The sequence below is a fragment of the Talpa europaea genome (assembly GCF_964194135.1).
Source record: "Talpa europaea genome assembly, chromosome: 3".
Classification (NCBI taxonomy): Eukaryota; Metazoa; Chordata; class Mammalia; order Eulipotyphla; family Talpidae; genus Talpa; species Talpa europaea.
The window spans coordinates 29,036,881-29,052,451 of record NC_140069.1 but is presented as its reverse complement, the minus strand read 5'-3'; the positions used below and the strand labels follow the sequence as shown (position 1 = coordinate 29,052,451).

Here is a 15,571-nt window from a genome sequence, read left to right as displayed (position 1 = left end):
TATTCCAGGGCCACAGGATTTGCTCAGAGAAAGGCACATGACCTCTCAGAGCATTGGGGTAACAAGACTACCGGATTTCAATCAGAAAGGGAGAACCCAGCAACCGCTGGCAGAGAGTCTTCTAACTGTAAGTTTAGAATTTGTGTGAGAGTGGAATCAATACAAAGATATCAACAAAAAGGTGAATTCAAGTAAATCTTTTTACCCTGCATCAAGCTATACATGAAACTAGCTCTGTAAAAACTTTTAGTTATGTGAGCAAAGAAATTTCCTTTTTCGCTTAAACCAGTTTAGTCTGTGTTTTTGGTAATTTATAACCAAGAGCTGAAACTGATGCAGTAAACTTGAAGTAGATACCAAAAAGAGGGAAGTTCCTAGAAAAGAGGTTTGTATAAAGTATAAACAACTGGCCAACTAGAAGTTATTCCAGGTATTACAGCATGAGATCTCTGAAGTTGATTGCTATTTCTTTCCCAAACAAAAAGAATATAATAATTGAGAGTAGGGAAACCAGGGTAAAGGTGTATTTTAAAAGGAACATGCAGGCATTTTTTTTTTAGGTATCGTTTTTGTTTTCATTTTCTAGTACTGCCTGGCCCAGGTAATGTTCAATCACTTCAAACTGTATTAATATTATATTTAGATCTCTCACTTTACAATGTTTGCTTCCATTAAGTTTTTAATGACACAATCACACACAACAGTGACCAAAATCCCTGCTTAAAAAAAATCAATGGCTTAGAGAAACTTGAGGAGTCAAGTAGCAATCACTGAAACACTTAAATCTCAAAAGTTGTACTTAAGCTTATATGTAAGACTTTATCTGAACATTCATCAAGTCTCAGATTCCAACTTCTTTATAACCAAAACTTCTTCCCCTCTTACGCCTTTCCCTCTTGGGAAAAAGAATATATACATTTAATGGGGCTCTTAGTATTTAACATGAAGAAAATCCCAGGAATAACAATAGAGCAACTCCCTTCCAATCCTCGCAACTCTATTTCACCCTATCGGAAAAGAGGAGACTTGGCGAATAAAGCCAAGATTTTAGACAATAAAAAATTTATGGGATTCTTCCAGAAAACACAAATCTTCTCAACACAAAGTACATACATTATGAAACATAACTAGAATATTTTAGCCATTATTATACACAAAAGGGCAGAGAGGGGCTGTCTTTCATGAAATCTGGATTGCAGATGTCTGGCAAAAAATAAAAAATAAAAAAGATTAATAATCTATCACAAAGTCCCACAACTAGTGATTCAAAATGAAAGCTTTCACTACTTACACCATATGTAAATATACACATATACATGCTGCTTAGGAGCCCTTGATCTGAAGAGAAAGAGAATTGATACTCTACTGTGAAAATGGTCAGGGGCAGACATTTTAAAATCCTTTCCCACATGAAAAGATTCCTGAAAAAGAGATCAGAAGACAACAGAAAAGCACTCAATGTATATGGAGTTGTAAATCCCATATGAACTGGTATCTATTACACAAAGAGGGAACATGCAACAAAGTGATTAGGAAAGTCAAACATGAATTAGTCCAATAACACAGAGGCAAATATAAACCCCAAAGAGTACTTTATGGAATAAAAAGCCACACTTGTAAAAAGATGTCTATTATTAACAATGAAATAATATCAAACTTTGAAGTTCCAAATAATCTTAAATCAATAATGAGAAATCGGTATGGCTTCACCAAGGGAAAAAAATCTGTTTGAAGTAGTACATGATCAAGGCATAACAAATATTTTCAAAGTACAACAAATTTCAGACATTTACTAAAAGACTCTTATGTGCAAGGCATTAATTCTAAGGGCACTAAGATAAAACATCCCAGTATAATTTGAATTTCTAATAAAGATATTTTCTTCATACCCAAAAATGTAAATTCTATCTTAAGCAGTGTATAATCTCTTCATGAACAAAGATAATTCTAAGTACAAATAGTGACTATATCCCTACTCCTCCTGAAGCCACAATACATTTTTTCAAAACAATGAATAACAAAAGAATCAACACTGGGGAATATAATAAATTTGAAAGCATTTGTACAGGGAAAGAAAGGGTCTTCCACAAAAGGAGTGATTACCAAGGTAACTCCAGAGGAGTTCCATGTTGGAACCACTGGGTAGCAAGGATAGGAGAAGGGAGATGAAAAAGATGGCCAACTTTTCCACAGGAGTGGAAAAGAAAAGAGAATAAGAATTGGCTCCTCATTTCAGCCTTACGTCTACCACATTCCTGTACATGCAGATTATATGGATTCTGGTCCCAGAGCCCACAAAAGGCAGGTGGAGGGGAGTGGCTTCTCTCTAAAGAAGGTGAGCAACTACTGTGGGTCCTTCCCCCTAGAACCTATGCCCAGCCCATTCACCTTAACATTATACCTGCACAAAGAACACTGTCTCAAAGCAACCAGTGAGCACCCTGCTGGTCAGTCTTACAATGGCAAGATCAGATTAATAAAAGTGAAACACAACCCTAGATGAAAAAGAGATGATTCGGGAAGAAAATAACTTTTTTAAAAAAATGTACAATTCACATATGGATCAGAAAGACTTTTGCATCCACATCTCAACATCAAGATGGTATAAAAAAGGAACAATCGAAAATTAAAATATAAACTGAAAGTAAAAGTACAATTAAGAGTCAGAAAATGAAAACAAAATTACTCCCTCTATACCTCCAAAAAGACAAAAAAAAAAAAAAGAGGGAAAATCTAGAAGAAAAAAAAAAAGAAGAAAATTCAGACGTTCACCATCCAATGAAGATAATAGAGGGGGAAATATCAAAGAAATATTTCCAACACTGAAGACACCGATGTTTATTGAAAAGCAACTATTGAGTGTTGAGACTAACAAGAAAGACTCACACCTAAGAAAATCCTTGTGAAACATCTGTTGCTTGTGCAGTATCAGAAATATTGGGATAAAGAGAAAATCTAAAAAGTTCAAGAGGAAAAACCGACAAATAAGATTCTGAGAGGCATTAGATATAATATTAGCAAGACTAGATACTAGAATATAATGGAAGAAAGCTCTCAAATCTCTGCAAGAAACTTACTTTCAATTTAAAAATGCTACACAGGCTAACAACTAAGTATGACAGCAAAATAAAGACATTTTCAGATATTATGGGTTCAAAATAGTTGACCTTTTATTTTTATATCATAAAGAAGATACTTCAAAAAGAACAGAAAACAAGGGTGAAAGCCAAGGAAATAGGAAATATACAAGAAAATGATGACACTAACCCAGAAGTCCAGTGAAAAGAAATTCCAAGGATGCAGCTGTACAGCAAACCTAAAAAGCAATGAGTCCACATTAGAACAGAAAATCAAGAAGCTCCAAAGAATGTCTTCTTAAAGATGAATCACATAAATTCCAAGAAACAGATAAAATGAGTAAGAAGGTAGGAGACATTAGCAAAATGAAAAAGATGACATACTGTTTCTCTCAATGTGGAGGGGAAAAATAAAGGAAAACCCTAGGAAAAACAAAAACTTATACATCATGATCCTAATACAGACCCATTAAATAACCATGGCAATGATTTTGAGCAAATGACTAAGTATGAAAAAAGTAAATCCACTTAAATCAGATGCTGGGAACAATCACACTAGAGTTTTAGAAATGCAGATATAATTTTAGCATATTACAGTTTCCTCTTTCAAGTTTTAGCATATTACAGTTTCCTCTTTCCTTGCTTTCCTGATTCATTCATTCATTCATTCATTCAAGTATTTATTAAGCATATTACATGAGAAGCAGTGTGTAAGGAGAGAAGATGAAACAGTAAAGACGAAAATCTTTGCCTTATAGAATTTGCATTCTAATGATAAATGACTCCTCCTATTTCAAGAATCCACTTAAAGAATTTTCTCCCCTATGAAGCTTTTTGTGAAATTCCATGTTTGGCTAAGTGCTTCATTTTTTTCTGTTCTAAAAAACTCTAACTTTTTACAGAATTGAACTCAGTTTCTTATATACCTATTGCCTCAACTAATGTATAAGCAAAGTAACAACAGCAACATTTGTACCTCTAGTGCATCACACTGGGCTTAGTTCAATAATTGTGTGTTCAACATTTCCATTTAACTAAAATGTAAACAAAACTGCCAAGTAAGGTAAAGCACTACACAAATGTTACTTATTATTTAACAGATGAAGAAGCTAAAGTACTAGACAGTTAATGATTTGCCTAGATCATAAAACTAGAGAGTCAAAATAACATTCATAGTGCTAGGTTGAATTAAAATAAGTGGTAAAATCAAAATGTGAGCCAAAAATGGGGAGAATAACCTTAGGCATTTTCTTAGAACATTTCCAAGTACACAATAAATGTCTAAGACACAGATTCTATTTCTTCCATATGTCAAGACATAACTTTACAATTATGTAAAGATCATTTTGAAAGTCTCTAATCAAAAAATATAATCTATTTTTAAAGAGCTTCAATTTCACAGAATTGTATATTTCTCCTTTGCAGAATTTAATACTTGAAATGCATAAATGTTTAGAGATGTTAAATGGTGTTTAATAAAATATACTTTTTATTAATTGCTTATAAGCAAAATTCCAAAATTATTCCAACATTTTATGTATTCTCATAAATACTAGATGTTTCCTTTTAAACTAAAAAACAATGCATATATTAACTTCCATTAACAACAACAAAAGTAGGTTTCTCTTTCACCATCCAAAGGAAGCCCATAGTTAACATTATCAAAATAGACATCTGTAAAAATAAGCAAAAAATTTAATTCACATATATTCATAACTTTTCTAAAAATCAGGAACCAATGTAACAGGTGCTGTTACTTCATGTGTTCCAAGGTTACTAGTAAACACATTTTTATGGCCTGTCTTTTATATAGGGCCATATGTGTTCAGTAACTTACATTATTAATACTAAATATTAGTAGCCACGCAAATTTTAGCTACCTACAAATATATAACACTGAAAAGGAAGGGTTGTTTTATATTCACAGGAAAAGCAGCCAAGGAACTGACCTGTTTAATTCAAAAAATATTTATCAAGGGTTTTCTAGATCCATTAGCCATTCCAGGCACTTGTAATATTTCCAATGTATATAAAATTTCCTATATATATAAAAATGCCTGCCCTTGAGGAGCTTATAATGGAAGGCAACTGCAACCACTCTTCTTATAAACACTAGAAACTGACTATATAATGTGATTTCTAAGTACAGATTACCACAGCTAGTTATCTATATATACATTTCACCAGACATATAAGACAGTTTAAAATAATGCCAAAAAAAATCAGCAAATAAATACATATGACATCAGGACTTGACCTGCATTTGTGGGTTTGATCACAGAAATCAGGAGTTTAACTCAAAATTACTTATTTGTAGGTCTTCCAATTCATTTAAACCAAAACATTCAATGAATACTAACTAGTAATTTTAAATCATAATGCAACCATAAGACTTAGAAAAACTGTTATTGCCCACTGGAATATAGAAGTTTCACCTTACCTGATCTCTAACACAAGTTCTACAATTACCATTTTTTTTTAATCAGCTCACATGCCAGTTCTGTGATATGCCCCATGTTAAGCAGCAGCATTTAAGCAAGCACAACTCCAAATCATTGCTACTCAACCTCAGTTCAAAGCACTATAAATTGCCTAATTAAACCAAACTTAAAGGTATATGCCTTTTCCTAGATGTTTCCCGAAGAAAAGTTCAAGCTGGGCATAAAACCTATGAAAGAGATATTTTGAAATCCCTTCTTTAATATCCATGATAACAATCAGGTGACTGGTTTTAAAACTTTTAAAATGAAATGTGAAGTGCTTATATAACTATTAGCAAACATGCAGCCTTGCAAATTATTAAGAAAAACATCAACACAAAGCAAATGATAGATAAAAAAACTGTACACCTGAAATTAAAATAATGTATGTAGTCTGGGCCTCCCCGGTGGCGCAGCGGTTGAGCGCTGGGTTGCGAAGCTGCCTGCAGCCTCTGCAGCGCCGGTTCGATCCCCGGCTGCTCCCTGGCCACCGGAGGAGGGTCCCACATGGCGCGCAGACCTCTCCTGCCGCCCGCTGCTCCCCTCAGCAGTGTACTTCGGTCTTTCTGCCTGCTCTGCTCCCCACTCTGGCTCTGGTGAATTCTCTCACCCTCCCGCGCTTCTGACTGTACCCAGTGCTTGTATAAATAAATAAACAAAAAAACAAAAGAGTTCTCCTTTAAAAAAAATAATAATGTAGTCTGCCAATTATACTATAGTAAAACAGGTCCAATACACAAATGAAAATATGCTCAATCTACCTGGTAGACTGTAAATATGCAAAAATAATATGTAAAACAGAAATAAATTTATAATAATAGCAGCTAGCATTATTTGCTCCTTAAGTAAGAGTGACTATGAAACAAAGACTTAATTACTTAATCAACAACCAAACAGAAACTACCTAAAAAAATAGGGAAAGTTTTAAAGAGGAAATGACATTTGAGCTGGTGCTTTGTAGAAACAAATTAACTAGACAAACTGGTGGTGAAAGGAACACTCAAAGATGGAGAGGAGATTAAGGCAATAGCATAAACAAAAACACCAAAATACCAATCCAGTTTTTACTCTAGGAGTAGGCTCGAACTGTGAAGCTAGAGTCTAAATGCATAATAAAAGTGACAGGTTATGAAACTACACATAGGAAGGAGGACAAAACATCAATAGTGTTATGCAGAAGGCTAAAAAGAGTGAACACAAATTATTTTTTAAAAGTTTAGTCATATGCTTTTTTCCTGTGCCTTTAATTTTCAAGGAAACATTTGATCAAAAACAGTAATCAATAATTAAAAATCAAGAACTCTTCATCCCTAATGAGATTTCTTTCAGACACAAGCATAACGCTATACAAAGTATGTTGCTTAGGTAGCTTTCCGAGAGTATATCTTCTTAACACAAATCAGCAAATCAAAACTCTTAAAAAAAAAAAATTGCCAACCTAGAATTCTTTACCCAGCAAATACATTATTCAAAAATGAAGTGAAATGACATTTTCATACCAAAAAAACTGAACTTGTATCAGCATCATACTCATACACAAGGAAACACTAAATGCTAAAGGACATTGTTCTTCAGACAACTGAGAAACACAGAAAAGAATAAAGAGCAATAAAAACAATTAAAAATAAACACTGACAATATAAAACAATATGAAATCTCTGCTGCTTAAAATGTGAATTAGAAGAAACAAAGTATATGACAAAAAACAATAGAGGATACAAGTACTAAAAAAAGAATAAAAGATTTCCATACACTTAAGAAAAGATTGACTGCTCCGTGACCATAAAGCAATCAACTATTTGAGGGAGTTTTAATAGAACAAAGATGAGTTTCACTGTTCACATTTTTGAAAGTGAGCCCATCAGAAACAGCCACATGTCTGAAATTCTGATAATCAAGGGTATCACTCAGGTGAACAGTCCTGTAAAATGATAAAATATTTACAAAGTCCCAGCATTTTAAGAAAACAGGATAATACATATCTTTATATTGCCACCCTTCACAATAATGGTACTCTTTTTAGATAATACACAAATGATGGAATAATAGGATACAAATATTGTTGAAATTTAACAGGAGCCATTATCTATTGCCCAGGAGCAATATCCTTGCAGCTCTGTGTTCTTTTTCACATCTAGCAGTCAGGCACTACCATGCCCAAGAATAACATTTCTGTGAGAATAACAATTAAAACATTCCAAATGGATGACTTCTCAACATGATTAATGAATTGTGTTCTAAAATGTCAGGTGACCAGTATAAAACAAAATCTTTTCTCTGACAACTGATAAAGGAGATTCCTAAGGATAATGTTCCTATTTATATCCACTTTACAGGCCATAGAATATCTTAATAGTTTGTAATTATGGACAACAAGAAGTACTTACACCAAACACTTCCTATCTCATCAAAATTATATAATATTACTATTTAAAATCAAGAAAACAGATTTTCCATTTCACATACTTTTTCTTCATATTTTTACTTGGTAATTAAAAAACCCAAAGCATTTAGTTAGTCCTGAAATGGTTTTAAAATACTTCTCTAACTGGAATACAATTATTTTCAATTAAAGCATTGTTCTGCCATTGGAGAATCATCTGATTTACATAAATGTTAGTTAGGTGCCACAAAAATTCTAAAAGTCACAAATCATTTAATCCATTCCATCAAAACAGGGATTATTTTAACATCTGTTTCACTTCCTTTTAAAAGAAATCCTATTTATTTTCTCTAACCAAAAAAAAAAAAAATTAGGATAAACTTACAATGTACTTCCCCAATCAAAATTGAAAATGATCTGGTTAACCACAAATTGGCTCATGTAGTCAAGTATTTTCTGAATGTATTTTATTGAAACATGGCTGACAACATATAATAATGTCATATAGTAACTGGGTTACAATTCTACAGAATTACAAATTATTTCACTGATTATTCTTAGTCACAGATAAAAAAGGTCTTTTTTGTTCTTATAAATTATCAAGTAAACTTGATGCACTGCTAGCTAAACTGAGCAATTCGCTAAATAGCTCCTTCACTTGATGTTAAAAAACCTAACGACAGAAAGCTATTAAGTAACACATTTCACTAAACTGAATTTATAGAAATAAAAATAAAAAAGTCACGATCTCACTCTATCACTTTCAAACATCCTGGTAATATTTGTGAAAATAAAGACAAAAATTTTTTTTCAACTATTTTATTGAGTTTAGAAGCAAAATTTCGACGGTCTGCAAGTAGAAATTTTTCACATCTAGGAGTCACACTCTCCCATGCCACCCACAGATTATAATATAGGATATAATGTAACATATTCTATATGATATACATAACATAAAGTAATACCATGAATATTATGACCTTTAGATAAAATTCTAGCTATGATTTATTTAATTAACTATATAAAGAACCTAAACACTAATTTCAAATAAAAAAGAAGAGTACCATGGTAGTTTCTCAGTGACTTAACAAAAATTATACCAAAAAATAAATAATCACATGATTCCTAATTTTGCTATACAATGATATGTGGCTAGTTTTCATACCTCTCACACCAGATCTCTTTATAGTATAAGATCCTTTATTTCTTCACAATATTGTTTTCTTTGTAACAAAATACTATGTAATCAAATTCTAAAACAAATCTTTAGAAATAAGATTAGCTAAACAATTTAAAAATACTTACTGTCTTGTTTCGTAATCTAATTATGTCCGAGACAGAGCCAGCTCCACAGTACTCCATAACAATCCAGAGGTCTGTGTTCTTAAAGTAACTGCCATAATACTTTACAACATATGGACTAAAACAAATATAGAGACAATCAAGCTTAGTTAATTCTCCCCCCCATTGTTTCTTAATCCTAATACAAATTTTTAACATTTCATAATGCTCCAATAAGTAAACTTCTATTATAGATTAAATTGTTTATATGCAATATTCACCAACTGTGTATAATTAGCCTTCAATTCATGGATGAAATTTAACAGGATTACAAATCAGAGGAGGCCCAAATAAGGCTCTGTTTTGGCAGACCACTTACTATTTAACATAATGAAAATATTTTCCTTTAAAACATCTCAAATATAAATCTTCTAAAGAAATTTGTGTTTAGTCAAATGTTAACACTCAACTTTAATACATTCTATATTTCAATGAGGCAAAAAAAATTTAATTCTTTCATTCTGGCTTCTGAAAATGTTGGAGAAAAATAATTGTTATTTTTTGCTTAAATCAGACAATTAAAATTACTAGCAGCACAGAGTATTTCTGAACTGAGGGCTTGTATCCTTAGAGCATAATAAATAATGTTTATAGCCAACATGTTTATTTAGGAAGACTTTGAAAGGGTGGAATGGCCATTTCCATTAATACTTTTCTGTGGCTTTGCTACATACACTGATTTGTAAAACATCTTACTCAACTGAAAAAGGCGGAGTATCCATATTCACAGAATCAAAAAAAGATGGAACATACAAAGCAATACAAACTAAGTAGCACACAGTTTAAATGCTACAAGAGCTCAAAGGGGGACCTGACTGGCCATGGTGAAGCCATCAGATGGAACTTTACAGTAAGGGTAGAATTTTTAATTATGAAAAAAAGGTTAGAACTTCAAACTGTAGATTATCTATAAGGGAGGAAGCATATTTTATAAATTATTTCTTTCAACAAATATTTGAGAAGTACCTACTATGTATAAATCAATCTGCTACAAAATGGTATAAATTTTCTAGAATTTCATTCACATTTCCTTCTCCTTTTATTCTTACTTTCTTTTCCCCTTAAAAGTTTAAAGTAGATAATGAAAAAAAGAATTCGATTTCTCCGGGGTTCCCTCAACCTATAATGCTCCTCATACAACCATATTCATTCAGGGAAAGCTTAATTAGGTTTGCCTTTTTAAAAAAATCACTCTAGATTCAGGGAAGAATAGGCTAGAGAAGGCAAAAATGAAAGACACAATAAACAAATAGGGAGCTGTTTCAGAAATCTGAGCAAGAGCTGATTAAGTTCCAAAATGCACAAAGGTTAGTGGCAAGAGACACATAATAGTAGTATCTGAGATCCTGCCTTTCCTCAGTCACATTCAAATAAAATCTGTAAAGTACCACACTAGTCCCTGAACTATTTTTAACCATAATAATAAAACAGCGACATGCAAATATTGAGCACTTGCTGGACCCAGCATTATACTATGTCCAATCTTTCCTTTTCCACATCAACTATAGAAAATACATTCTTATCAAGTGACCAAATTAATAGCAAGGACCAGGAAATCTTTGTAATTATCTATTCTGGTCTGGAGGAATATATGCATTATTAATACCATTTGAATTTCCAGTTACACAGTTTTTATAGGAAATAAACAATATAATCTAAATATATAGCACACTCTAAAGAAAAACAAAATTGAATAGACCCAAGCGACAAAGTTCCTCTAGTATTTATTCAGTCCTTAATTAGCTAGAGTTTACAGTATAAGGAACTGTTGGAAGACAAAGTTGTCTATGTATCTCTTAACAATAGAGTCCTGATTTGATCAGGGGTGACAATGTATCCAGATTCCCCAACAACAACAGTTCTAAAGTCACCATCTGACTCAATTTTGATGCATAAAACATAAGCTGAGGGTATCTAGGAAAGTCCTTTCTCCTGCTTCTCCCCTTCTCTCTCCTGCTTGGAACATACATAGAAGACTAGAGCTAAAGCAGCCCTCCGATTACTACAAATCTATCTTCATCTTCCTTGAAGGATTAGACAAAAAAAGTCAGACAAGAAAACTAAAAAAACAATGCATTTTACTATTCATAAATTCATTAAAATGAAAATAAATTTAAAAATTGCTTCATACCTGTCACATTGCTGCATTATTGAAATTTCTTTGATTATTTCCTGAAGATCTGATTCAACAGGTACTTGTTTAATTGCCACAACTTGACCAGATTCCTTATGTATTGCTTTAAATACACTTCCATAAGACCTAAAAAAAAACAGACATTTTTAATTTTCCCCTTTCAATCATAGTTATCAGAGAAAAACGTGTTTCTTGAGTACTTTCTAGTTTAAAATAATGTTTAATGGTGACAAATAAGTGAATTTATATCTTTGCATAAGTGTCTCAATTATAGATTTTAAAATCTATTAAAATCACTAAGTTAATGTAAAAATTTGTTATTCTTATGAATGAAAGAAACAGACTTACGGTTTGTCAACTCAAACAAATGCAGCATTAAGAAGATATAAATGGAAATTTAAGTAATGAAATGTAGATAAAAACAGCTAACTTCTCAAGTTAGTAGAAATAATTGATCTCACCTTAAACAAAATTATCCCCAGATATCAAAGTCCCAACCCTTTTCTATTTAGGAACAACTGAAAACATCCACTAGGGACCACCACAGGACAACAAAGTCAAAGAAGCAGTTTATCTTCAGTCATCTGGTCCTTGACTTATTGTTTCAAGGTCTTTTCAAATGCTTCTTTCACTATTGTCTTCTCAAAAGCAAGACAATACACTCATTAAAAAAATGAGTAGTAGAATATAATGGCCACTTGCCACTTGCCACTTGCTACACCTCTTGAAACTTTGCTAATTAAACATTCATGTGCTTAAAAAAACAAAAATAATAAGGAAAATATCTGTACTTTTGAATGAATTTTTAAAAAAAGGTAAAAACTGATACCAGTTATTAAGCTTTCACTGTAAACCGGGTACTATGCTTGGTATTTTACATATATTATCAAATTCAACCCTATCAACTGTGGGATAAAATACTACCATAACCATTTTAAAAGACAAGGAAACAGAGACTCTGAAACCAATAACCAACAAGGCCAGAATTCAAACCTATTCTAACTCCAATGAATATGTTCTTCTCACTATATTATTTACTTCTACAGAAGAAAAAGAAGAGCAAGTCATTAAGGATATGGAATCTTTCCTAATACTAGGAAGCTACGTAGAATCACCTTTCAAATTTATAATTTTTCAAAATAAGTGAAAAAGTAAAAAATAAGTAATAAAACAGCCACATTAACAAAACAAATTTTATCTTACCCTCTCTTTCTCTGTAATATCTGAAATAATTTACTTTGATACCCAATGTCACCTTTGGGATGTACATGCACCCACATGCAAAAGTCATGTGTGTACCTGTGTTTATGTTCCTCTGTATATGTATGTATGCATGTACATATACATGCATATACGTGTTTGCACATCTATATGAACACACACATATAAAATAATGTAGAATTCAGTGCCAAATTATCTACTATCAATTAAGAAACACCACCACTCTCTTCTAAGATCTCAGCACTACAAAAGAGAAGCTGGAAACCACTTGCCAGAATTTCCTTCTCTGAATGAATCCTAATTAATTTGATAATGGAAACATGTATGAAATCTGAATAACGAAAGTTGAGGAGAAACCATCATTTTCCAAATGAGGTCGCAGCAGATGCACTGGCAGATATGAGAAACACGGTGGCTTCCAGCTGAGCCTGTTGCAAACCACTACAATGCTGCAGCAAATCTTTTCAAAGATTCTTAAGGAATCCAGCAGATCCCCAGATAGCATGTAAGGAACACCCACTACAGTGCTTCAGACTGAGATTTTCACCTTTAGCTTCTCTGACCTTCAGCAGCAGCTTCCATGACCTTTGCATCTCTGGCCCTTCTACAAGTCATTTAAGCTCCCTAATTTTATATCAACTTTTTACACCATAGTACATAGACCAGCTTCTTCTTTCCTGACCAATTCCTCCCACCAATAATCTATAGCACAGGAAAGGATTGGTTCCAAGAGAAAGAATCTTAAATACAGAAATCTTGGATCAGATCTTTCTTAGATTTGAATAGTGACTTCAACGCCAGTGTCAAACAGAACACTGATAGTCTATAGCATCCAGTGGAAAAACTGCTATCTTTTATTATTGCCCTTAGTTCCCGAGAGTCTAGGCAAAGCTTCAGAAGAACAAACACTGTATCAATAGAATGTTATGGTGAAAGTAAGAGTGAAAGGACTATAGAATGAGCTCATTACCCCTTCTTACATTGAAAGTTACAGAAGAAATATAACAAGGTCAGGGCCCAAGTTCCCAACTCAAGACTAAGAGAACAGACAACTTCCTAATGACCCCTACAAGTTTCTTAATTCTTTTAGGCAAAGGGCTGAGGTTTCAAAAAAGCAAACTCAAAAAGCCTAATCCAGTTAGAATTTAAATTGCAAAGTACACTGCAAACTGAATTCACAATATCACATCTGTTATGTTAGACTTTTAAGTGTAAAAAAAAGATTTCCAGAAATGGTATTGGAATTTTAGGCAGCTTCTTATTCATCTTAAAACTGCAAAACCCCAACCTTAACAAATCTCCTTTGCCAGCAAAAAACTATCTTAACTCCCAATTTGAGAATGCATTCACAATGCCTAACGACCTCACATCAAGCAGTCACTTTTCAGGAAAATGTAGATCCTCCTCTAGACCACCCTACCAAATCTCTCAGTGCTTCTAGAACAATAATTAAACTTGAGTCCTCACAGACAGACAGGAAGATGAGTATAAATCTGATCCAAGAGCAGCTACTCTTCACACCAAAGTGTTATAAAATTTTGCCAGTTTTTATTAATAGAACCCTAAAAAGCAGGTATGGGAATGAATTCCAAGATTTCCAGGGAGAAAAGAAGTTATTGATATAGATCTAATTCCAGAAATTCCAAACTCAATATATTAGCACTAATAGTTGAGAGCATCCCCAATAGTTTGTTAAGCAAGTTAACTGAAACCTGGATGCAACAGTGGCCTACTTACATGAGATACTAGTGACCCTCATATACATTACAGGAAGATCAAAGGCACAAGTAGATGGACTACTGAAAGGGATTTATTATATGCAACTTGCTCATCTACACCCTTATTAGGTTCACTGAAAGAGTCCAAAGGGTACTATCTTTATGGGCATCATTGAAAGCTCTATAATGCAGGTTAGAGATAGCAAAGATGCCTACTCTGAAATGAGCTCCCTAAATTTAATAGATGATAAAATTCATTAAGAGGAGGAGTGGTAACACCTTCTTTGAGACAAAGCAAACATGATAAACACAAGGAGTAGCAAAAGTAATTATGGAAAATTATTTAGTGATTGATAGGAGTATTTAGTCATTTAGGAATTAGGTACTGATACTTGGCTACAATATGGATAAGCCTTGAAAACCTTGTGTTCAGTGAATGTACAAAACGTTCTAAACATTTTAAATGTGACGATTAGTGCAGTCACAATGTTAGATGACCATTACTACTGTCTAGTTCCAAAACATCTGCAATCTGTTTTCTAGGTCTATGCATTTATCTATTCAAGGCACTTCGTATAAATGGAGTCACACAATATATGACTTTTAGGATCAGGCTACATTCACTGACTAAATTATTTTCCATCATAGGATATATCACATATCATTTATCCATTCATTAGTTGATACGTATTTTGTGACTTCCACATTTTTGGTCACTGTAAATACTGCTATATAAATTGCTATCTTTTTAAATTAGTAGATAGATATTTAATCATCTTTCCATCCTTTCTATGGTAATTGATCTATTTAAGTTTTAACTTCTATGGGGTGAGTCACATAATTTATATTTTATTAGGAAATCATGTACTTTAAAATTTTCAAATGAACTGTTATAGAGCAGGATATAATCTCTTTCTTTGTCAAATAGTTTTTCTGTCATTGGTTCTATCTTCTTTTATTCCAAATCTTCTAGTTTTTGCTCTCTTTTTTCATTAGTAAAATTTGAAGAGGTTTAGCTATTTTATTGATCTGTTCAAAGAAACAGCTTTGTGTATATTTATCATTTCTACATTTTTGTTTTCTATTTTATTCATTTCAGTTATTTCTTTTATTAATTCTTCCTAGCTTCCCTTGATATATATTTTACGTTCTTTAAATAAGAACTTATTTCTCTTAATTTTTTTGTCTTTCTTCTGTAGTAATGAAGGAATTTTTAA

At 32.7% G+C, this 15,571-nt stretch overlaps 1 protein-coding gene across 1 annotated transcript in view; it reads right to left on the bottom strand.

The window, feature by feature from the left end:
- The window catches only part of STK3 (serine/threonine kinase 3), a gene marked incomplete at its 5' end in the record, with an annotated part of 334,603 nt that overhangs the window by 199,827 nt on the left and 119,205 nt on the right, over window positions 1-15,571 (bottom strand). The window contains 2 exon segments of the mRNA XM_084230531.1: window positions 9,246-9,360; window positions 11,413-11,541. Coding sequence (XP_084086657.1) covers window positions 9,246-9,360; window positions 11,413-11,541 — 244 coding nt within the window.